Source organism: Heterodontus francisci, chromosome 22 (genome assembly GCF_036365525.1).
Source record: "Heterodontus francisci isolate sHetFra1 chromosome 22, sHetFra1.hap1, whole genome shotgun sequence".
Lineage (NCBI taxonomy): Eukaryota > Metazoa > Chordata > Chondrichthyes > Heterodontiformes > Heterodontidae > Heterodontus > Heterodontus francisci.
Window position 1 is genome coordinate 80,247,772 of NC_090392.1, and position 26,958 is coordinate 80,274,729.

Consider the following 26,958-nt stretch of genomic DNA (forward strand, 5'->3'; position numbering starts at 1 on the left):
TTGTGGGAGAATCGAGAACCAGGGGTCACTGTTTAAAAATAAGGGGTCGCCCATTTAAGACAGATGTGAAATTTTTTCTCGCAGAGGGTCTTGAGTCTTTGCAACTCTCTTCCTCAAAAGGCGGTGGAAGCAGAGTTTTTGAATATTTTTAAGGCAGAGGTAGATAGATTCTTGATAAGCAAGGGGGTGAAAGGTTATTGGGGGTAGGTGGAAATGTGGAGTAATCAGTTTAGGCATGAACTTATTGAATGGCGGAGCAGGCTCGAAGGGCCGAGTGGCCTACTCCTGCTCCTAATTTATATGTTCATATGTCCATGTTTGGACCAAGACTGTAATGAGGTCAGGAGCTGAGTGGCCCTGGCGGAACCCAAACTGAGCGTCAGTGAGCAGGTTATTGCTGAGCAAGTGCTGCTTGATAGCACTGTCAATGACACCTTCCATCACTTTGCTGATGATGGGGAGTAGACTGATACGGCGGTAATTGTCCGGGTTGGATTTGTCCTGCTTTTTGTGGCCAGGACATACCTTGGCAATTTTCCACATTGTTGGGTAGATGCCAGTGTTGTAACTGTGCTAGAACAGCTTGGCTAGTTCTGGAGCACAAGTCTTACACACGAACATACGAATTAGGAACAGTAGTAAGCCACTCGACCCCTCGCGTCTTCAGTACTATTTCCGAATGTTGTCAGGGCCCGTAGCCTTTGCTGTATCCAGTGCCTTCAGCTGTTTCTTGATATCACGTGGAGTGAATCGGATTGGCTGAAGACTGGCACCTGTGATGCTGGGGACTTCGAGGAGGCCGAGATGGATCATCCACTTGGCGCTTCTGACTGAAGATTGTTGTAAATGCTTCAGCCTTATCTTTTGCACTGATGTGCTGGGCTCCCCCATCATTGAGGATGGGGATATTTGTGGAGACACCTCCTGTGAGTTGTTTAGTGCCAGTAGAGCAGTGCAGGAATGGGGATTGGTTTATGAGTCTGAATCATCCCATGAGGGCTTTATATATACAGCACACTAAATCACTGTAATCTGATTTCTCTTGTTTGAATATTAAAATCAAATAATTGATTGCTCAACTCATTAAAGCAGTTTTTTATCTGCACATGGCATTCATTCAGCAGAGTAAGGATCGCACGTAACTGCAGAGTCACTGTTTATTCAGGGTGAGGGTCACTCACTGTGTAACTGTACAGAGTCACTGTTTATTCAGGGTGAGGGTCACTCACTGTGTAACTGTACAGAGTCACTGCTTATTCAGGGTGAGGGTCACTCACTGTGTAACTGTACAGAGTCACTGTTTATTCAGGGTGAGGGTCACTCACTGTGTAACTGCACAGAGTCACTGTTTATACAGGGTGAGGGTCACTCACTGTGTAACTGTACAGAGTCACTGTTTATTCAGGGTGAGGGTCACTCACTGTGTAACTGTGCAGAGTCACTGTTTAATCAGGGTAAGGGTCACTCACTGTGTAACTGTGCAGACTCACTGTTTATTCAGGGTGAGGGTCACTCACTGTGTAACTGTGCAGAGTCACTGTTTATTCAGGGTGAGGGTCACTCACTGTGTAACTGTACAGAGTCACTGTTTAATCAGGGTGAGGGTCACTCACTGTGTAACTGCAGAGTCACTGTTTAATCAGGGTGTGGGTCACTCACTGTGTAACTGTGCAGAGTCACTGTTTAATCAGGGTGAGGGTCACTCACTGTGTCACTGTACAGAGTCACTGTTTAATCAGGGTGAGGGTCACTCACTGTGTAACTGTACAGAGTCACTGTTTAATCAGGGTGAGGGTCACTCACTGTGTAACTGTACAGAGTCACTGTTTATTCAGGGTGAGGATCACTCACTGTGTAACTGTACAGAGTCACTTTTTATTCAGGGTGAGGGTCACTCACTGTGTAACTGTACAGAGTCACTGTTTATTCAGGGTGAGGGTCACTCACTGTGTAACTGTGCAGAGTCACTGTTTAATCAGGGTAAGGGTCACTCACTGTGTAACTGTGCAGACTCACTGTTTATTCAGGGTGAGGGTCACTCACTGTGCAACTGTGCAGAGTCACTGTTTATTCAGGGTGAGGGTCACTCACTGTGTAACTGCAGAGTCACTGTTTAATCAGGGTGTGGGTCACTCACTGTGTAACTGTACAGAGTCACTGTTTAATCAGGGTGAGGGTCACTCACTGTGTAACTGTACAGAGTCACTGTTTAATCAGGGTGAGGGTCACTCACTGTAACTGTACAGAATCACTGTTTATTCAGGGTGAGGGTCACTCACTGTGTAACTGTACAGAGTCACTGTTTAATCAGGGTGTGGGTCACTCACTGTGTAACTGTACAGAGTCACTCTTTAATCAGGGTGAGGGTCACTCACTGTGTAACTGTACAGAGTCACTCTTTAATCAGGGTGAGGGTCACTCACTGTGTAACTGTACAGAGTCACTCTTTAATCAGGGTGAGGGTCACTCACTGTGTAACTGTACAGAGTCACTGTTTATTCCGGGTGAGAGTCACTCACTGTGTAACTGTACAGAGTCACTGTTTAATCATGGTGAGGATCACTCACTGTGTAACTGTACAGAGTCACTCTTTATTCAGGGTGAGGGTCACTCACTGTAACTGTACAGAGTCACTCTTTATTCAGGGTGAGGGTCACTCACTGTAACTGTACAGAGTCACTCTTTATTCAGGGTGAGGGTCACTCACTGTAACTGTACAGAGTCACTGTTTATTCAGGGTGAGGGTTACTCACTGTGTAACTGTACAGAGTCACTGTTTATTCAGGGTGAGGGTCACTCACTGTGTAACTGTACAGAGTCACTGTTTATTCCGGGTGAGAGTCACTCACTGTGTAACTGTACAGAGTCACTGTTTAATCATGGTGAGGATCACTCACTGTGTAACTGTACAGAGTCACTCTTTATTCAGGGTGAGGGTCACTCACTGTAACTGTACAGAGTCACTGTTTATTCAGGGTGAGGGTCACTCACTGTGTAACTGTACAGAGTCACTGTTTATTCCGGGCGAGAGTCACTCACTGTGTAACTGTACAGAGTCACTGTTTATTCAGGGTGAGGGTCACTCACTGTGTAACTGTACAGAGTCACTGTTTATTCAGGGTGAGGGTCACTCACTGTGTAACTGTACAGAGTCACTGTTTATTCCGGGCGAGAGTCACTCACTGTGTAACTGTACAGAGTCACTGTTTATTCAGGGTGAGGATCACTCACTGTGTAACTGTACAGAGTCACTGTTTATTCAGGGTGAGGGTCACTCACTGTGTAACTGTACAGAGTCACTGTTTATTCAGGGTGAGGGTCACTCACTGTGTAACTGTACAGAGTCACTGTTTATTCCGGGCGAGAGTCACTCACTGTAACTGTACAGAGTCACTGTTTAATCAGGGTGAGGATCACTCACTGTGTAACTGTACAGAGTCACTGTTTAATCAGGGTGAGGATCACTCACTGTGTAACTGTACAGAGTCACTGTTTATTCAGGGTGAGGGTCACTCACTGTGTAACTGTACAGAGTCACTGTTTATTCAGGGTGAGGGTCACTCACTGTGTAACTGTACAGAGTCACTGTTTATTCCGGGCGAGAGTCACTCACTGTGTAACTGTACAGAGTCACTGTTTATTCAGGGTGAGGATCACTCACTGTGTAACTGTACAGAGTCACTGTTTATTCAGGGTGAGGGTCACTCACTGTGTAACTGTACAGAGTCACTGTTTATTCAGGGTGAGGGTCACTCACTGTGTAACTGTACAGAGTCACTGTTTATTCCGGGCGAGAGTCACTCACTGTAACTGTACAGAGTCACTGTTTAATCAGGGTGAGGATCACTCACTGTGTAACTGTACAGAGTCACTCTTTATTATGGGTAAAGGTTACACTGCATATTTGTACAGAGTTGCTGTGCTGGAGATTGAAATCATGGCAAATAAAAACCGCTTTTGTGCTATCTGGTCTGGCCACAAGCACCACCTGATCTTTGACGTGAGCGCTCTATCAAGCAGTTGACCCATCGATTAATTTCAAGCCTGTAACCGATTTCTGAGTGTTCGTTAGTTTGTTTTAAGATTGAGACAGCAATTCTGCTGCAGTTTAAACGATGTGGTGAGTGGTTGATGCCCCTCCACCCCAAAACTCACTCCAACCTCGTGTACAGTAATACACAAAGTTGGCAGGAAGTGCCAAGCATCTGTGCGCCCATTATCCAGGTCACTGTACTTGTGTTTGTTTAGGGAACCTCTTTGCTGTGACCAGTTTCTGACTGCGAGTGCTGCTGGTTTTACTTTGTGTCGGTGGTGCTTTCAGCCGTCACTATTGGGGAATTTCACGATGGGTAATATAGAAAAATCTGTTTGTTGACATGACGTGTTGACTTCCTCTTTAGACTGACAGCTGCTGATGATGTTACTCCGTGTCACTGAAATTTCACTACCTGCCTAAACGCCAGTTTCAATTTGGCTGTTGCTGCATACAGGAGTCACCGGGAGTCAAAAGGTATCAGGTTAGACAGGAAAGTGGATTTGAGGCCACAATCAGATCAGCCACGATCTTATTGAATGGCGGAGCAGTCTTGACGCAACTGAATGGCCTACTCCTGCTCCTAATTTGTATGTTTGTAGGTTAACCCTTTCAGAGTTGGTGTCTGTTACGACCAGGTGAGAAAGGTGTCTAGGGTTCCCTCTCAGCCTTCATCTGGTCCTCCCGTAACAGAGTTTAATTTTAAACACACCGTGTTTTTAACTCCCCCTTGGTGAATCCTTGTTCACCGCTTTCCAATTATAAGACAAAGAAAGCAGCACAAACAGGCTTTCTTAGGTTTAAAGAAGAAAAGTTGGAATTTATTAAACTTAAACTCTAATTCGGTTGATGTCTATGGATGCACAATGTGCCCACGCTTGCATGCATACGTGATACACACATGCAAATAGAGACAGAAAAGAGCAGAAGAAATAAAGTGGAAAAGTTTGAGGCAATATCTGAAGAGTTTTTGTTCCGGGTCTTCGAGCTCACTGTAGAGTTCCTTGATTGTAGGTAGATCTTGCTTTTTGTTGGGGCCCAGTATTCTTCTTAAACCTAGTTCACTGTAGGAGACTTTTCTGTCTTGGAGTTCATGTGTCTTCAGTGGATTTAGAGGCTTGCGAGAAAGAGATGGGAGCAGACAGACAGGAGAGACTGTGGCGAGCCAGCCAGGAGAGATCTTCTCAGTCCAGGAGCATTCTGCTTTCTGCCCAAACTGTTTGTACAAGTTCAAAAAACTCAGGTTGCCCAGCAGGTTAGTCATGTGACTAGCTGGTTTGACCATGTCCGTTTGTGTATTCGGCCATCTTAGCGGTCAACCTGGAATGCGAGCTCCCCCACCTTCAACGTCTGGTGATCAAAAGTCCATTGTGGGTTGAATGTGTCATGGAATGGTCCTTTGTCCTTCCAGGCACTTGCTGTTCATGTGCAAACATCTTTCCAGCCAAGATCTGGCAATTTTTTAAAAAGTAAGTCCTTTCTTCACTTCAACAACAGTTTGGAATTTCATGTCCATGTGGCGAAATTAATATGTCTCGTGCTTGGCAGGTGGGGACCTGCATGACAGCGTCACAGAGAAGTTCCACCTCCCACCCTTCCGCAGCAGTCATTTAAACAATTGGCAACAGAAGCACAGAGAAGATGAGGAGAAATTTACTTGCACAGTGAGTTGTTATGATCTGGAACGCGCTGCCTGAAAGGGCAGTGGAAACAGATTCAATAATAACTTTCAAAAGGGAATTGGATAAATCCTTGGGGGGAAAACATTTTCCAGGGCTATGTGGGAAACAGCAGGGGGAAATGGGACTAATGGGATAGCTCTTTCAAGGAGCGAGCACAGGCACAATAGACTGAATAGCCTCCTTCTCTATGCTGTGATTCTATACAAACTTCATACGGGTGAGGAGCAGTAATGGGAACAGATGTGGTCTGTGGCTGGTCTATGTGTCATGGAGCTGCCAAAGAGTTTCAGCTCTGTTCTGGGAACCAGTGGGCTGGTGTCTGTGGCAGCTGCATCCCTTTAGCCTGGGGATTTCCCCCACAGTCTGTATTGAATATGAGAATACTTAGTAATACTAAAAGGCCGTTACCTGCAGCTTATCTGTCTTTTCATAGATCGACTCTTTCACTCTACCCCTCAACCTCATGTCGTCATTATATTCCACTTCATCACCAAAACTACCTGCTTCCACCTCGGTAATATCACTCGACTCCACCCCTGCCTCAGTTCATCTGCTGCTGAAATCCTCATCCGTGCCTTTGTCCCATCTACAGTCAACTAGCTGGCCACCAATCTGTCACCCGTCATAAAGTTGTGCTGATCTGAAGCTCTGGTTCCCGTACCTCAACTCTCACCGAGTCTCGTTGGCCCATCATCCTCTGTGCTCGCTGACCTACACTGGCTCCAGGTCTGGCAACCTCTCAATTTTGAAATTCTCATCTCATTTTCAAATCCCTCTATGGTCTCACACCTTCCTGTCTCTGTAGAACATTTGTTAACATAGATTCACTGTTGACAGGAGCTGGCATGCATTGCCTAGATTGTGTCGGCACCAAGATCCCCCCAAGCACTGAGACTCACTTACTGTTCCGTGCTGATTTAGCCAATCTCAGTCTGACGCCATTGGAGGGAAGAACGAGAAACTTGCATTTATCCAGCATCTTCTAAGACTTCAAAGTGTTTTACAGCTAATTCACTACTTTATTCATATGAAGTCACTGTTGGCAGCCATTTATACACAGCAAGATAACATAAGTAGCAATGTCATCAATGACCAGATAATCTTTTTAGTGGTCCTAGTTCGAGGGAGGAATATTGGCCAGGACACCAGGAAAGCTTTCCTGCTCCTCTTCGAACTTATGCCATCTTTTACATCCGCCCGAGTGGACAGACAGGGCATCTTATCTGAAAGAAGGGCACCACTGACAGTGTAGCACTCCCTCAGTATTGCGCTGGGAGTGCTGGCCTAGATTTTGTGCTCCGGTTTCTGAAGTGGGACTTGAACACACAGCCTTCTGAGGCAGAGGTGAGGGAGCTACCCACTCAGCCATGGCTGGCAATACAGCTCCTCTGGACAAGTGGTGGGTGTGGGGAAACTCACAGGTACCTCATTCCCAGTTGGTCCTCCTGAAAATAAAGCAGATGTCTGGACCCTGAGTGACGACAGCATGAGGCTGAAAGGAAGCAGGTGCCCATTACCCTTCTCCCCAGCTTTGGGTACAAGGGAACAGCAGAGATACAATTCTAATCGTGAGTTTATCAGAATTTCAATACTGGCGTTTCTGTTTAAACCTGGATTCTCTTGGGTTGATTGCAGTTTTCCTTTCATCATGTAATGGAGCTGTTAAACTTGAATCACTGAAACTCCCTGGGCAGCACATTAAAAAGAATTATCTGACAATAAAGTAACCTGCAGACACTCCCCTCGCTTTGCCTGCACTCCCGGGCAAATATTAAGGAATCCAAAGGGGGTTTTTAATCTCATAAAGCCGTTGAATCTTGCAGTGCATGAAGGAACTTGAGTTCAGGGACCCTTTTAACTTTGTGCTGTCTCTCTTGCCTTCCTCGTCTCGCACTCTCGTTTGTAACATGAGTTCTGTAGAGCAGCAGAGAGAACCCGGGAAGGATTTATCGACTCTACCTGCAGCTGCCAAGCTTTGAGTTTTTTTGCGACAATATATGCTTTTTAAGTGTCCCCAGAGGCGTTGGGAGCACTCCAGTTAGACACGACTGGCTGTCTCACCGTGCACTCTCCAACTTAATTCGAACAGACCACTTAATCTTGTAGCAAATTTGGAAATTCCAAGTGAGTGCGATGTGGACTGTTCGATGAAGCCTTGGCTCATTTAACCCTCTCAGTGCTGGCTCGTAATCTGAAGAACAGGTCAGATGTATAATCCCGCAGCTGCAGAATAAATCAAAAAGGTAATTGAGGGTTAACTGCACTGCACGCGATGCTCCCAAGATCAAAGTAATTTTTATTTTGCACTATTAACAGTACAAGTACTTGTAATTGAAAAGTGATTAACGGTTTCTGTCTTATTGATTCTGTTTGGCCAGCCTTTTAATTGCCATAAATCCTGAATCCAGCCCATGATGACCCACTGCTTCAAACAGTATTCCCCGTTCCTGAGCATCCTTTCCCATGAACAGGTTTTCCAGGTTTTATGAATCTTCCAGATTCGAAGAGTTCCTTCTGGGATCAGTTCGTCATTTTCTAGTTTCTGAAGATTGCGTTGGGAGTCTGAAGTTTGCTTTTTATACTTGCTTCAGCTACGAGTCTGAGTCCAAAGCTGAGCATAAATCTCACCTGGAATTTGTGATTGGCCAGCAACTCACCAGTATTTGACAAAGAGAGACCTGCATTTTTCTAGCGCCTTCCTCCACTTCAGAATGTCCCAAAGTGCCTCACAGCCAATGAAGTACTTTTTTTTGAAGTGCAGTCACTGTTGTAATGTAGGAAACGCAGCAGCCAATTTGTGCACAGTAAGATCCCGCAATCAGCAATGTGGTAAATGGCCAGTTCTTCTGTTATTTAGTGATGTTGGTTAAGGGATAAATGTTTGTCCACCGACTGAGATCGGGGGCCCAGAAACTCTGAGCGTTACCCTACACGCTGGTGATCTTGCCTGGATTGCGAGCAGGTCTCTGCTCGCTGCGTTGCCAGCCTTGGTCTAGTTGTTGGCCCACAGTTAGTTTTCAGTGCATTTTTCTTTAGCAAGCTCCACTGTAGCTGCAGGGTTCCAGTTGCTGGTGAGTCGATAGCAATTGCATGGCGATGGTTTTAGTTAGTACTGGTCTTGTGAGAATGGGTTTCTCGTATGCTGGTTGTACCAGCGGAGGCTCCAGATTTCTGTCGCAAACCTTGAACACGTCCAGCAGCAAGATGCAAAATCGGGCAGGTGAGGAGCTGGTCACCTGATTCTGTTTGTAATTATTTTTCCAATCTGTGAATTTTTAATATTGCTAAATGGAGGAACAGACTGTGAAGAAAGTGGGGAACACAGTCTCAAACAGATTAACTGGATCATTATCTCATTTGCTTGTGGAATCTTGCTGTGCACAAATCTGCTACCCTATTTCCTACATTTTAACAGTGGCTGCACTTCAGAAAGTACTGCATTGGCTGTAAAGGGCTTTGGAATGTCCTGAGGAGGTGAAAGGCACTACAGAAATGCAAGTCTTCATTTTGTCGTCTTTAACCCCTTAACCTCACATCCACATTTCTGTTTCAGTCCTGCTTTATCTCTCTGACCGGCTCCTGACCATAAAGGAATGTCCTTTTTCGTGCATGCCTTATCTATAGCAGGCAGCTGCGGCTAAGCTGTCCTCAGGATTGTTAGCAAGCTATGCGGTGGTTGTTGGGCAATAACACATGGGGGATGTAACACCCAAAGCCGTTCACTTGTGACGTGGGCCATTTGATAGACTGTTATGAGTCAATGCAGCTGACACTGCCCAGGCACCCACTTGTTCTGTAACATAGGCCGACTGAGAAATGGCAGGGTACAAGGGATCAGGGTCGGACAGTGTGCTCGGCCTCTGATCTTGGGTGTACCCACCATGGCCATGTCCACACCAGTATAACCGTGCCCTCATATACCCAAAGATATGACTTAATCTGTTCCATGTTTATTTTTCCTCTTGTATTAACATGAATGTGGCAGATGAGAGTTGTATCAAATTTACAGGAAACAAACAGGCCATTCAGCGCAACAGCTGCATGCTAGTGTTTCTGCTCCACAAGAGCCAGCAACCCCCCGCACCCCTTTTCATCTCGCCCTTTCTCCCTAGTGTGTTTATCCAGCTTCCCCTTAAATGTCTCTATACGATTCACCTCAACCACTCCCTGTGCTGGCGAGTTACACATTCACACGACTCTCTGGGTCGTAACCCCTAGTTCTGGTCTCCCCACAAGTGGAAACATCTTCTCCATGTCCACCCCTCTCACAAACTTTGCATAATTTTAAAGACCTCTACCAGGTCACTGCTCAGCCTCCAACTTTCCAGAGAAATAACCCTCAGCCTTTTTGATCATCGCTGTCACACTCCTACTCCCAGTTTTCTCTCACATGATCCTCTCAACTGGCTGATTACCCCATAATCCTTCCATCCCATGTTACACAGCCTCCACCTAACGGACAGCACAGTGTTATGTGTTTCCGAGCATTGTAACGGACAGGTTGGGAGGCTGGGGAGCTCCTGATCACGACTTGTCTTGGTCCGTAACAGTGACTGCTGCTGACACCTGAAGGATAATACTGTGCAGGGAGGGTGTGGTCCAAGAATCACTCTCTGTGTGCTGGTGTTTCCAGTGAGAGCAGTCTGCAGTTCTTTGATCCTGAAGCATTTGGGTGTATCTTGCCAGGATTTGTGTGCAGGCGTGCGGGAGCACACTCTGCCCCGCCCCACACAGCCTCTGCTCGACACTTCACAGCCTCTCCATTGTTCACCTATCAGCTTCTCTTCCACTTTGTCAAATCCACTCTTTCGTAACGCTCTTTTCTACTTTCCAACTTTTCTCACCACTCTCTCAGGCACTGACTCTCACTGGGGTACAGTTCCACACACGCTGACTCTCACTGGGGTACAGTTCCACACACACTGACTCTCACTGGGGTACAGTTCCACACACACTGACTCTCACCGGGGTACAGTTTCACACACACTGACTCTCACTGGGGTACAGTTCCACACACACTGACTCTCACTGGGGTACAGTTCCACACACACTGACTCTCACCGGGGTACAGTTTCACACACACTGACTCTCACTGGGGTACAGTTCCACACACACTGACTCTCACTGGGATACAGTTCCACACACACTGACTCTGACTGGGGTACAGTTCCACACACTGACTCTGACTGGGGTACAGTTCCACACACACTGACTCTCACCGGGATACAGTTCCACACGCACTGACTCTCAGCAGGGTACAGTTCCACCCGCACTGACTCTCACTGTGGTACAGTTCCACCCACACTGACTCTCACTAGGATACAATTCCACAGACACTGACTCTCACCGGGATACAGTTCCACACACACTGACTCTCACCGGGGTACAGTTCCACCCACACTGACTCTCACCGGGGTACAGTTCCACCCACACTGACTCTCACCGGGGTACAGTTCCACATGCACTGACTCTCACTGGGGTACAGTTCCACACACACTGACTCTCACTGGGGTACAGTTCCACACACACTGACTCTCACCGGGGTACAGTTTCACACACACTGACTCTCACTGGGGTACAGTTCCACACACACTGACTCTCACTGGGGTACAGTTCCACACACACTGACTCTCACTGGGGTACAGTTCCACACACACTGACTCTCACTGGGGTAAAGTTCCTCACACACTGACTCTCACTGGGGTACAATTCCTCACACACTGACTCTCACTGGGATACAGTTCCACACACTGACTCTGACTGGGGTACAGTTCCACACACACTGACTCTCACTGGGGTACAGTTCCACACACACTGACTCTCACCGGGATACAGTTCCACACGCACTGACTCTCACCGGGGTACAGTTCCACCCACACTGACTCTCACTGGGATACAGTTCCACACACGCTGACTCTCACTGGGGTACAGTTCCAAATACACACTGACTCTCACTGGGGTACAGTTCCAAATACACACAGACTCTCACTGGGGTACAGTCCCAAATACACACTGACTCTCTCTGGGGTACAGTCCCAAATACACACTGACTCTCACTGGGGTACAGTTCCAAATACACACTGACTCTCACTGGGATACAGTTCCAAATACACACAGACTCTCACTGGGGTACAGTCCCAAATACACACTGACTCTCACTGGGGTACAGTTCCAAATACACACTGACTCTCACTGGGGTACAGTTCCAAATACACACTGACTCTCACTGGGGTACAGTTCCACACACACTGACTCTCACTGGGGTACAGTTCCACCCGCACTGACTCTCACTGGGGTACAGTTTCACACACACTGACTCTCACTGGGATACAGTTCCAAATACACACAGACTCTCACTGGGGTACAGTCCCAAATACACACTGACTCTCACTGGGGTACAGTTCCAAATACACACTGACTCTCACTGGGATACAGTTCCAAATACACACAGACTCTCACTGGGGTACAGTTCCACACACACTGACTCTCACCGGGGTACAGTTCCACCCACACTGACTCTCACTGGGGTCCAGTTCCACCCACACTGACTCTCACCGGGATACAGTTCCACACACACTGACTCTCACCGGGATACAGTTCCACACACACTGACTCTCACCGGGGTACAGTTCCACTCACACTGACTCTCACCGGGGTACATTTTCACCCACACTGACTCTCACCGGGGTACAGTTCCACACACGCTGACTCTCACTGGGATACAGTTCCACACACGCTGACTCTCACTGGGGTACAGTTCCAAATACACACTGACTCTCACTGGGGTACAGTTCCACCCGCACTGACTCTCACTGGGGTACAGTTTCACACACACTGACTCTCACTGGGGTACAGTTCCAAATACACACAGACTCTCACTGGGGTACAGTCCCAAATACACACCGACTCTCACTGGGGTACAGTTCCAAATACACACTGACTCTCACTGGGGTACAGTCCCAAATACACACAGACTCTCACTGGGATACAGTTCCACACACACTGACTCTCACCGGGGTACAGTTCCACCCACACACTGACTCTCACTGGGATACAGTTCCACACACACTGACTCTCACCGGGGTACAGTTCCACCCACACACAGACTCTCACTGGGGTACAGTTCCACACACACTGACTCTCACCGGGGTACAGTTCCACCCACACACTCACTCTCACTGGGGTCCAGTTCCACCCACACTGACTCTCACCGGGATACAGTTCCACACACACTGACTCTCACCGGGATACAGTTCCACACACACTGACTCTCACCGGGGTACAGTTCCACTCACACTGACTCTCACCGGGGTACATTTTCACCCACACTGACTCTCACCGGGGTACAGTTCCACACACACTGACTCTCACTGGGGTACAGTTCCACCCGCACTGACTCTCACTGGGGTACAGTTTCACACACACTGACTCTCACTGCGATACAGTTCCAAATACACACAGACTCTCACTGGGGTACAGTCCCAAATACACACTGACTCTCACTGGGGTACAGTCCCAAATACACACTGACTCTCACTGGGGTACAGTCCCAAATACACACTGACTCTCACTGGGGTACAGTTCCAAATACACACTGATTCTCACTGGGGTACAGTTCCACCCACACTGACTCTCACTGGGGTACAGTTCCAAATACACACTGACTCTCACTGGGGTACAGTTCCACACACACTGACTCTCACTGGGGTACAGTTCCACCCGCACTGACTCTCACTGGGGTACAGTTTCACACACACTGACTCTCACTGGGATACAGTTCCAAATACACACAGACTCTCACTGGGGTACAGTCCCAAATACACACCGACTCTCACTGGGGTACAGTTCCAAATACACACTGACTCTCACTGGGGTACAGTCCCAAATACACACAGACTCTCACTGGGATACAGTTCCACACACACTGACTCTCACCGGGGTACAGTTCCACCCACACACTGACTCTCACTGGGATACAGTTCCACACACACTGACTCTCACCGGGGTACAGTTCCACCCACACACTGACTCTCACTGGGGTACAGTTCCACACACTGACTCTCACTGGGGTACAGTTCCACCCACACTGACTCTCAGCGGGATACAGTTCCACACACACTGACTCTCACCGGGGTACAGTTCCACACACACTGACTCTCACCGGGGTACAGTTCCACCCACACACTGACTCTCACCGGGGTACAGTTCCACCCACACACTGACTCTCACCGGGGTACAGTTCCACACGCACTGACTCTCACCGAGGTACAGTTCCACACACGCACTGACTCTCACCGGGGTACAGTTCCACACGCACTGACTCTCACCGGGGTACAGTTCCAAATACACACTGACTCTCACTGGGGTACAGTTCCACACACGCTGACTCTCACTGGGATACAGTTCCAAATACACACTGACTCTCACTGGGGTACAGTTCCAAATACACACTGACTCTCACTGGGGTACAGTTCCAAATACACACTGACTCTCACTGGGGTACAGTTCCACCCACACTGACTCTCACTGGGGTACAGTTCCAAATACACACTGACTCTCACTGGGGTACAGTTCCAAATACACACTGACTCTCACTGGGGTACAGTTCCACACACACTGACTCTCACTGGGGTACAGTTCCACCCGCACTGACTCTCACTGGGGTACAGTTTCACACACACTGACTCTCACTGGGATACAGTTCCAAATACACACAGACTCTCACTGGGGTACAGTCCCAAATACACACTGACTCTCACTGGGGTACAGTTCCAAATACACACTGACTCTCACTGGGATACAGTTCCAAATACACACAGACTCTCACTGGGGTACAGTTCCACCCACACTGACTCTCACTGGGGTACAGTTCCAAATACACACTGACTCTCACTGGGGTACAGTTCCACACACACTGACTCTCACTGGGGTACAGTTCCACCCGCACTGACTCTCACTGGGGTACAGTTTCACACACACTGACTCTCACTGGGATACAGTTCCAAATACACACAGACTCTCACTGGGGTACAGTTCCAAATACACACTGACTCTCACTGGGGTACAGTTCCAAATACACACTGACTCTCACTGGGATACAGTTCCAAATACACACAGACTCTCACTGGGGTACAGTTCCACACACACTGACTCTCACCGGGGTACAGTTCCACCCACGCACTCACTCTCACTGGGGTCCAGTTCCACCCACACTGACTCTCACCGGGATACAGTTCCACACACACTGACTCTCACCGGGATACAGTTCCACACACACTGACTCTCACCGGGGTACAGTTCCACTCACACTGACTCTCACCGGGGTACATTTTCACCCACACTGACTCTCACCGGGGTACAGTTCCACACACGCTGACTCTCACTGGGATACAGTTCCACACACGCTGACTCTCACTGGGGTCCAGTTCCACCCACACTGACTCTCACCGGGATACAGTTCCACACACACTGACTCTCACTGGGATACAGTTCCACACACACTGACTCTCACCGGGGTACAGTTCCACCCACACACTGACTCTCACTGGGGTACAGTTCCACACACTGACTCTCACTGGGGTACAGTTCCACCCACACTGACTCTCAGCGGGATACAGTTCCACACACACTGACTCTCACCGGGGTACAGTTCCACACACACTGACTCTCACCGGGGTACAGTTCCACCCACACACTGACTCTCACCGGGGTACAGTTCCACCCACACACTGACTCTCACCGGGGTACAGTTCCACACGCACTGACTCTCACCGAGGTACAGTTCCACACACGCACTGACTCTCACCGGGGTACAGTTCCACACGCACTGACTCTCACCGGGGTACAGTTCCAAATACACACTGACTCTCACTGGGGTACAGTTCCACACACGCTGACTCTCACTGGGATACAGTTCCAAATACACACTGACTCTCACTGGGGTACAGTTCCAAATACACACTGACTCTCACTGGGGTACAGTTCCAAATACACACTGACTCTCACTGGGGTACAGTTCCACCCACACTGACTCTCACTGGGGTACAGTTCCAAATACACACTGACTCTCACTGGGGTACAGTTCCAAATACACACTGACTCTCACTGGGGTACAGTTCCACACACACTGACTCTCACTGGGGTACAGTTCCACCCGCACTGACTCTCACTGGGGTACAGTTTCACACACACTGACTCTCACTGGGATACAGTTCCAAATACACACAGACTCTCACTGGGGTACAGTCCCAAATACACACTGACTCTCACTGGGGTACAGTTCCAAATACACACTGACTCTCACTGGGATACAGTTCCAAATACACACAGACTCTCACTGGGGTACAGTTCCACCCACACTGACTCTCACTGGGGTACAGTTCCAAATACACACTGACTCTCACTGGGGTACAGTTCCACACACACTGACTCTCACTGGGGTACAGTTCCACCCGCACTGACTCTCACTGGGGTACAGTTTCACACACACTGACTCTCACTGGGATACAGTTCCAAATACACACAGACTCTCACTGGGGTACAGTTCCAAATACACACTGACTCTCACTGGGGTACAGTTCCAAATACACACTGACTCTCACTGGGATACAGTTCCAAATACACACAGACTCTCACTGGGGTACAGTTCCACACACACTGACTCTCACCGGGGTACAGTTCCACCCACGCACTCACTCTCACTGGGGTCCAGTTCCACCCACACTGACTCTCACCGGGATACAGTTCCACACACACTGACTCTCACCGGGATACAGTTCCACACACACTGACTCTCACCGGGGTACAGTTCCACTCACACTGACTCTCACCGGGGTACATTTTCACCCACACTGACTCTCACCGGGGTACAGTTCCACACACGCTGACTCTCACTGGGATACAGTTCCACACACGCTGACTCTCACTGGGGTACAGTTCCAAATACACACTGACTCTCACTGGGGTACAGTTCCACACACACTGACTCTCACTGGGGTACAGTTCCACCTGCACTGACTCTCACTGGGGTACAGTTCCACCCGCACTGACTCTCACTGGGGTACAGTTTCACACACACTGACTCTCACTGGGATACAGTTCCAAATACACACAGACTCTCACTGGGGTACAGTCCCAAATACACACTGACTCTCACTGGGGTACAGTCCCAAATACACACTGACTCTCACTGGGGTACAGTTCCAAATACACACTGATTCTCACTGGGGTACAGTTCCACCCACACTGACTCTCACTGGGGTACAGTTCCAAATACACACTGACTCTCACTGGGGTACAGTTCCACACACATTGACTCTCACTGGGGTACAGTTCCACCCGCACTGACTCTCACTGGGGTACAGTTTCACACACACTGACTCTCACTGGGATACAGTTCCAAATACACACAGACTCTCACTGGGATACAGTTCCAAATACACACAGACTCTCACTGGGGTACAGTTCCAAATACACACCGACTCTCACTGGGGTACAGTTCCAAATACACACTGACTCTCACTGGGGTACAGTCCCAAATACACACAGACTCTCACTGGGATACAGTTCCACACACACTGACTCTCACCGGGGTACAGTTCCACCCACACACTGACTCTCACTGGGATACAGTTCCACACACACTGACTCTCACCGGGGTACAGTTCCACCCACACACAGACTCTCATTGGGGTACAGTTCCACACACACTGACTCTCACCGGGGTACAGTTCCACCCACACTGACTCTCACCGGGATACAGTTCCACACACACTGACTCTCACCGGGGTACAGTTCCACTCACACTGACTCTCACCGGGGTACATTTTCACCCACACTGACTCTCACCGGGGTACAGTTCCACACACGCTGACTCTCACTGGGATACAGTTCCACACACGCTGACTCTCACTGGGGTACAGTTCCAAATACACACTGACTCTCATTGGGTACAGTTCCACACACACTGACTCTCACTGGGATACAGTTCCAAATACACACAGACTCTCACTGGGGTACAGTCCCAAATACACACTGACTCTCACTGGGGTACAGTCCCAAATACACACTGACTCTCACTGGGGTACAGTTCCAAATACACACTGATTCTCACTGGGGTACAGTTCCACCCACACTGACTCTCACTGGGGTACAGTTCCAAATACACACTGACTCTCACTGGGGTACAGTTCCACACACACTGACTCTCACTGGGGTACAGTTCCACCCACACTGACTCTCACTGGGGTACAGTTTCACACACACTGACTCTCACTGGGATACAGTTCCAAATACACACAGACTCTCACTGGGGTACAGTCCCAAATACACACCGTCTCTCACTGGGGTACAGTTCCAAATACACACTGACTCTCACTGGGGTACAGTCCCAAATACACACAGACTCTCACTGGGATACAGTTCCACACACACTGACTCTCACCGGGGTACAGTTCCACCCACACACTGACTCTCACTGGGATACAGTTCCACACACACTGACTCTCACCGGGGTACAGTTCCACCCACACACTGACTCTCACTGGGGTACAGTTCCACACACTGACTCTCACTGGGGTACAGTTCCACCCACACTGACTCTCAGCGGGATACAGTTCCACACACACTGACTCTCACCGGGGTACAGTTCCACACACACTGACTCTCACCGGGGTACAGTTCCACCCACACACTGACTCTCACCGGGGTACAGTTCCACCCACACACTGACTCTCACCGGGGTACAGTTCCACACGCACTGACTCTCACCGAGGTACAGTTCCACACACGCACTGACTCTCACCGGGGTACAGTTCCACACGCACTGACTCTCACCGGGGTACAGTTCCAAATACACACTGACTCTCACTGGGGTACAGTTCCACACACGCTGACTCTCACTGGGGTACAGTTCCAAATACACACTGACTCTCACTGGGGTACAGTTCCGAATACACACTGACTCTCACTCGAGTCTGGGGCCCACATGTGCTGGTCCTTGGGCATTCATTAGGGTTTATGAGATGGGCTTATGGGAGAAACCCTGGCTGACATTTGTTTTTAATACCCTTCTCCCTATCCCAGGTGCACTGTCAATAATCCTGGAGCTTGTCCCTGCAGGGTCTCTGACTATACGAAATCCCAAAAGTTCTGTTTGAAATGACAGGTCAGTGAACCTCTGCCCCCTGCTTTGTATCACTGTGTACATGTACACAATCAGATACAATTGTTTAGCAATGGAAGCAACATTAGCTCCTACTAGCCCATTGTTTTCTGATAAATCAGGCCCAGCTTCTCCCCATATTCCTCAATCCCACCCACCTTCTCCCCATATCCCTCAATCCCATCCACCTTCTCCCCTTATCCCTCAACCTACCATTCCTCTCGATCCTTTCTCCGAAACACATCCCCTTGCCCATTTTTATGCTGCCAGTACAATGTTTTTCCCTTGTAACTAACTTTAGAATTTCCCTCTGCCTCCCTCTTATTGCCATCTGATGGAGGTGTGTGTGTGCTGCCTGCAGCCGTCCACTCGGGGAGGCGTGCAGTGAATTACTGGAAAGTGTATGTGTGTGAAGGGTGGGGGAGAAACAAAAGGGGCTTTTCCTTGCTGTATGTTACTGTAATTCAAATTGATCACTGCTTCAGCACCTGGCTGTGAGTGAGTGGGCAGGTCGGTGGGTGGGTGGGGGAATTCTCCTGTTCACTGTTGCACACCAGTGGCATTTACAACCATGACACAATGTGTGTATTCTGGGCACCCCGGGTAAGTGGGGGGGGGAAGGGGTGAGGGGGAGGGGAGCTACTGAACCAGCTGAACTTGATGAATATAATGAGAGAGGAGGCCCATCACATGGCTGCTGGATGCGACAGGCAGTCAGGCTGGGAGATTCGGTGGTTACACAGCAGTGCCTGTAATGCCCAAAGCTAGCACTCCACCACATACCCCTCAACCCCCACTCCCTGCACCCATATCCCTTAACCACACTCCACCTTCCCCCACACCCCTCAAACCTCTGCTCTCTCCAGAAGCATCTAGTGCTCTCTTGACCTCATTTCAACACCTGATAACCAACTCCGTGTAACCCTTTTACAAAAAAATGTTTCCGGCTGACTTCATCCCTTACTCCTGACTTCCTCGTATTTATCCTGTCCCCCTGGAATTGGCCTCGGGGATCAATTTGCCCCGAGTCAGTCCCACTCTCAGGATCTTGGAAAATCCCCAATCCTATCCTTTCAGAATGATTTCTTTGTCTCCAAGCGAAGGAGACCTGGGTCCTGAGCCTTTCTGCTGCCCTGACATTCCACAATACCCAGGCAGTTACCTCCAGCACTCTGTCTGGTTTGATGCTCAGCCAGTGCAGGGAATCCTCTCTCACTGGGATACGGATCAGATCATTGTTACTTTCCTCTGATTCATTTTTTGACACGGTTAATGTTCTAAGCCATGTGCACCAGCTGCTGAATCCCTGGCTCACAGTGATTGATGATCAGAATCTGTAAATCTGGGGCTGTTGTCAGTGTTTGAAGGAACAAGGCTGGTCTGTGATAGCCTGGCTTGATCTTACCCTATGTCACTGACCTGTTGGGAGCTCCCTCTTCACCCAGTCTTGTACCGTCCAGATTTGTGCCTTGCAGTTTGAGCTGTTTGAGAATGCAGTGCTTGTAAACCCCTTGTCATTCAACCAGTGACAGATCAGTTCTAAAATGAATTTGTTTTGTATTTTGTTGGGGAGTGTTTTCGTGAAGTTCAGACAGATTTGTATTGGGCGTGTGTCACAGGTACAGGAGAATACAGCAAGTTCGACAGTCACAGTGTTAGAGAAAACTAACCAGGTCCTTTGTTTATGCCTGAGATGAAGAGCAAGGATCTGAGTGACTGAATTCCACACATATAAATCGTGTAGCGACAGGCTGTGGTTTCAGGCGTGAGTCATACTTGCGTTTGAAGTGAGCTGTTGAGGGGAGGAAGCTGTGTAGATGCGAAGATTGCAGCCTCTGAATGTAAGGAAGCAGACGGCTGCAAGTGTGAGTGACCAGGGTCATATCGCCCACCTAATGTGTCGAAGGGATTAGAGACAGAGTCTTGTACTGTAACTTAGTGTTTGTGCAGGCAGCACGGGACAGGACTGTGAGGGAGAGCTGTCTTCTGGGTGAGTACAGAAATGCCTAGAGATTTGTCTAACAAAAGGGACAAGACTGGGGGACTGATCTCTGTTAATATTCCAAAAAATGGAGTGAATTTTTTAAAAAGTTATTCAGACAGTTCTCAGAATCACATTGTGCTGATTTCAGGCCACTGATGTTTATTGAATATACTTGGAGGTTGATGTCCTTGACCTGTTGAGTGCCCAGGTCACAGAGTGTGTCAAAAGTTGAATATTCACAACTATTGAGCTGTGTAAATGCAGTCTCGCTGGAGTGAGGAGTGGTTTCTGGTGAAACCAGTGTGGTGATGGCAGAAATCTGTGGCTAGGTGTGAGGGAAGAAGAAAGACTTGCATTTATATAGTGCCTTTCATAAACATCAGATGTTCCAAAGCGCTTTACAGTGAATGAAGTACTTTTGAAGTGTAGTCACTGTTGTAATGTAGGATACACAGCAGCTAATTTGCGCACAAACAGGAATGTGATAATGACCATTTAATCTTTTTCTGTGATATTGATTGAGGGAATAATATTGTCCAGGACACAGCGGAGAACTCCCCTGCTCCTCTTCAATATAGCGTCATGGGATCTTTTGCATCGAGCTGAGGGGGCAGATGGGGCCTCGGTTTAATGTCTCATCCAAAAGACAGCACCTCCGACAGTGCAGCGCTCCCTCAGTACTGACCCTCCGACAGTGTGGCACTCCCTCAATACTGACCCTCGAACAGTGCGGCACTCCCTCAGTACTGACCCTCGGACAGTGTGGCACTCCCTCAATACTGACCCTCGGACAGTGCGGCGCTCCCTCAGCACTGACCCTCGGACAGTGCGGCGCTCCCTCAGCACTGACCCTCGGACAGTGCGGCGCTCCCTCAGTACTGACCCTCGGACAGTGCGGCACTCCCTCATTACTGACCCTCGGACAGTGCGGCACTCCCTCATTACTGACCCTCGGACAGTGCGGCACTCCCTCATTACTGACCCTCGGACAGTGCAGCACTCCCTCATTACTGACCCTCGGACAGTGCGGCACTCCCTCATTACTGACCCTCGGACAGTGCAGCACTCCCTCAGTACTGACCCTCTGACAGTGCAGCACTCCCTCAGTACTGACCCTCCGACAGTGCGGCGCTGTCTCAGTACTGACCCTCCGACAGTGCAGCACTCCCTCAGTACTGACCCTCCGACAGTGCAGCGCTGCCTCAGTACTGACCCTCCGACAGTGCAGCACTCCCTCAGTACTGACCCTCCGACAGTGCAGCACTCCCTCAGTACTGACCCTCCGACAGTGCAGCACTCCCTCAGTACTGACCCTCCGACAGTGCAGCACTCCCTCAGTACTGACCCTCCGACAGTGCAGCACTCCCTCAGTACTGACCCTGCGACAGTGCAGCGCTGTCTCAGTACTGACCCTCCGACAGTGCAGCGCTGTCTCAGTACTGACCCTCCGACAGTGCAGCGCTGTCTCAGTACTGACCCTCCGACAGTGCAGCGCTGTCTCAGTACTGACCCTCCGACAGTGCAGCGCTGTCTCAGTACTGACCCTCCGACAGTGCAGCGCTGTCTCAGTACTGACCCTCCGACAGTGCAGCGCTGCCTCAGTACTGACCCTCCGACAGTGCAGCGCTCCCTCAGTGCTGACCCTCCGACAGTGCAGCGCTCCCTCAGTGCTGACTCTCCGACAGTGCAGCACTCCCTGAGTACTGACCCTCCGACAGTGCAACACTTCCTCAGTACTGACCCTCCGACAGTGCAGCACTTCCTCAGTACTGACCCTCCGACAGTGCAGCACTTCCTCAGTACTGACCCTCCGACAGTGCAGCACTTCCTCAGTGCTGACCCTCCGACAGTGCAGCACTTCCTCAGTGCTGACCCTCCGACAGTGCAGCACTCCCTGAGTGCTGACCCTCCGACAGTGCAGCACTCCCTGAGTGCTGACCCTCCGACAGTGCAGCACTCCCTGAGTGCTGACCCTCCGACAGTGCAGCACTCCCTGAGTGCTGACCCTCCGACAGTGCAGCACTCCCTGAGTGCTGACCCTCCGACAGTGCAGCACTCCCTGAGTGCTGACCCTCCGACAGTGCAGCACTCCCTCAGTGCTGACCCTCCGACAGTGCAGCACTCCCTCTGTACTGACCCTCCGACAGTGCAGCACTCCCTCAGTACTGACCCTCCGACAGTGCAGCACTCCCTCAGTACTGACCCTCCGACAGTGCAGCACTCCCTCAGTACTGACCCTCCGACAGTGCAGCACTCCCTCAGTACTGACCCTCCGACAGTGCAGCACTCCCTCAGTACTGACCCTCCGACAGTGCAGCACTCCCTCAGTACTGACCCTCCGACAGTGCAGCACTCCCTCAGTACTGACCCTCCGACAGTGCAGCACTCCCTCAGTACTGACCCTCCGACAGTGCAGCACTCCCTCAGTACTGACCCTCCGACAGTGCAGCACTCCCTCAGTGCTGACTCTCCGACAGTGCAGCACTCCCTCAGTACTGACCCTCCGACAGTGCAGCACTCCCTCAGTACTGACCCTCCGACAGTGCAGCACTCCCTCAGTACTGACCCTCCGACAGTGCAGCACTCCCTCAGTACTGACCCTCCGACAGTGCAGCACTCCCTCAGTACTGACCCTCCGACAGTGCAGCACTCCCTCAGTACTGACCCTCCGACAGTGCAGCACTCCCTCAGTACTGACCCTCCGACAGTGCAGCACTCCCTCAGTACTGACCCTCCGACAGTGCAGCACTCCCTCAGTACTGACCCTCTGTCAGTGCAGCACTCCCTCAGTACTGACCCTCCGACAGTGCAGCACTCCCTCAGTACAGTGCTGCATGTCAGCATTGATTTTAGATCTCTGAAGTAGGAATTGAACCCACACCTTCCGACTCAGGCGAGAGGGCTACACACCGAGAATGGCTGACACGTCATCTGGTGTGTGAGGACTGACGATCCATGACCGTACACTGACTCCAATGTGCGGTTGTGACAGTCACTGGTCAGTGTTTATTTGCTCGGTTTCTGGAATCAGAGTTATGTTGTGTGGTGTCAGTTGGGTTGATGCTGTGTGGCAGGTGACTGATATGAAAACAGGCCTGTTGGCAATGAGGCTAGTCTATTTCGCATTCTAAGGCTGGGATCATAAGAGAGCAACCGCCCGGGATCATGCTTTGCAACCTGGGCTCAGTTCCAGTGAAGATTCCATATGATTTCACCATGTGTTCTCAAGTGGACAGTTCCTGCTTACCCAACGAGCTTTATCCCTGCTTCTCCCATATCAGCACTGCCTTTCCGTTGGATTCCAGCAGACTGACACCAGCCAGAACCTGTTAAGAGTCTCAATTAATTCTCTCTCTATTCCTACTTCTCCCTTTTGCTGTCACTAGATTTGCTCACTCTGTGTCACACTCGCTCACACACTCTCTTGCCAATATTGATTCACCTGTTATGTCCCTGCAGTTAAATATAAATGATCTATGTGAGTGTTAACTGCGGTTCAGCTGGTAGTACTCTTTCCTCGGAGTCAGTAGGTTGTAGGATCGAGTTCCACTACAGATACTTGAGCACACAAGTCGAGGCTCACACTGCAGTGCAGTACTGAGGGAGTGCTGCACTCTCAGAGGTGCCGTCTTTTGGATAAGACATTAAACTGAGGCCTCTCAGGTGGACATAAAAGATCTCTTTGAACTATTTTGAAGAAGAGCAGGGGAGTTCTCCCCAGTGTCCTGGCCAATGTTTATCCCTCTATCAACATCACAAAAACAGATGATCCGGTTGTTGTCACATGGCTGATTGTGGGAGCTTGCTGTGCACAAATTGGCTGCCGTGTTTCCTACATTACAACAGTGACTACACCGCAAAGAGTAGGTCAATGACTGTAAAGCAGGTCTGTCTTCTCTCTGTGGTAGTGTTACTCCTGTTTAGTGTCAGATACCTCAAGAAAATGGGGCAGCTGCTTCCTCCCCCTCCCCCTGTCTTGCCCCATGCAGCCTGTTAGCCAACAGCTAGAGGTGAATGAGAGAGACTGAGAGCCCAGAGTTTATCCCATCCTGTGCTCTGTATGTAGTGCACCAACTGGGGGATTGTCCCCCCCCTCCATCTGGGATCGTGCTTTGCCTGGGCTGGGTGCTCCCCCATCCCCATTCTTTGTAAGTTGGCGCAGCTCTACCCCGAGAGCATTTCTGCTGCCCCTACCCCTGCCTCCTCCTCACCCCCCAGGAATTGCTAACCTTCCACACCCATATCAGCGAGGAGGGTGTTTTAAAATATTTGTTTGTGGGATGTGGGCGTCACTGCTATGCCAGCATTTATCGCCCATCCTTCATTGCCATTGAGAAGGTGGTGGTGAGCTACAAACTAGGTTTATATTGCCTGGAAGATAGAAGATTAAGGAGTGATTTGATTTCAGTTTTTAGGATCTTGAATGGAATTGACAGGATAGAGAGAGAGAAACTTTTCCACTGATGAGAGTGTCTAGGACAAGGGGTTATAACCTTAAACTCAGAGGCAGGCCATTCACGAGAGAAGTTAGGAAACACTTCTTCACATAAAGAGTAAAAGTAGATGCTAACAATTAATAATTTTAATTCCGAGATTGATAGATTCTTGTTGGGCAGGGTATAAATGGAGTTCTGATGAAAGGTCACTGACCTGAAACGTTAACTCTGCTTCTCTCTCCACAGATGCTGCTAGACCTGCTGAGTATTTCCAGCACTTTCTGTTTTCATTTCAGATTTCCAGCATCTGCAGTATTTTGCTTCTATTTTCGGGTGTAAATGGATCAGTCATGATCTCACAGAATGGCCGAACAGGCTCAAGGGGCTGAATGGCCTCCTCCTGTTCCTGTGACCTTTGTTTGTCAGAATCTAAACCATCCTGTGAACTCGGTCCTTTTCATCTGACATGTTGTAAATATTAGTTTGCGATCGATGAATTGTTAATGTGGCTGTGTTGTCTCTGCGCTGAACATGGCTGTCCTGCGGTGTGATTCCGTCCAGCATTGCCAGATGGGGTCAGGATTCATGTGATTGCAAAATCTCACTGTTTTAATATTTTTAAAAACTTTTTTTGTTGCAGATTTTCTGAAAACAGTTTGAAAATAAAACACGAGACAGAAATCCGGATCCCTCCAGTCCCATCACCGAAACCCGCATCCAATCAAATGCACCCGGACAGTAAACTGACCAATCACGGCAAGCCGGTCAACAGCAGTGCCCCGCCCCCGAATGCGAGCCAGGGAACGCCCTGCGGCCTGGGGTCAAAAGCCGCGGGAACGGGCAGTCACGGCGGAAAATCCAGTCAGATCTCTCCAGGGAACTCTGGACTGAAAGGCAGCCAGAATTCAGTGTCAAATCTCGGAGCGCTGAAGGGGAAAGTGAAACGGGAAAGGAGTATCTCTGCGGACTCAGGAGATCAGCGGGAAGCCGGTACTCCCGTCATAGACACGGAATCGAAAGGTGGGTTTGTGCAGAGGTGGTGGAGCCAAGAGACCTGAACAAGGAGTTGCAGAGCACAGGAGGAGGCCATTCAGCCCCTCGAAACTGTTCTGCCACTCAATGAGGTCGTGGCTGATCTGTGACCTAACTCCATATACCTGCCTTTCGTCTATATCCCTTAATACCTTTGGTTTAAAAAAAAAATCTATTAACCTCAGTTTGAAAATTTAAGAATTGATGTAGCATCAATTGCCGTTTGAAGAAGTGAGTTTCAACCTTCTACCACACTCAGCGTGAAGAATTGTTTTCTAATTTCACTTCTGAGGGGTCTGGCTCAAACAGCAGAAATAGTTTCTCTCTATCTACCGTATCAGTTACCCTTCAGAGCGCAGGAGTGTGGTATGTGAATGAACAGCCACCGATGGAGAGGAGGAGCAAAGAACCTTTTCTATATCGCTTTATATGGCTGCTGCTCAAGGCAAGGGGAGATTTCTAAGGCAGGTGGCGGTCATGAAGGGATTTGAAAGCAAGAATGAAAATGTTGCTGTCAATTCACTGAATTACAAGGTGCTAGTGACGTTTTGAGCGCTGGTGGGGTTGGATGGAAATGTGAGACTTTATACAGGTGAGAACACGGACTGCAGCATTTTGGATAAGTTAAA

At 49.4% G+C, this 26,958-nt stretch overlaps 1 protein-coding gene across 7 annotated transcripts in view; it reads left to right on the plus strand.

Moving 5' to 3' along the window:
- bcl9l (bcl9 like) overlaps positions 1 to 26,958 on the plus strand; it is a 150,571-nt gene that overhangs the window by 96,699 nt on the left and 26,914 nt on the right. For 6 of the 7 annotated variants that reach the window (XM_068054147.1, XM_068054146.1, XM_068054143.1 and 3 more), the window contains exon 4: positions 25,938 to 26,317. In XM_068054147.1, coding sequence (XP_067910248.1) covers positions 25,938 to 26,317 — 380 coding nt within the window. Of the gene's footprint in view, positions 1 to 20,714; positions 20,868 to 25,937; positions 26,318 to 26,958 lie in introns of those variants that run through there. The other variant, XM_068054148.1, reaches the window with a different exon arrangement.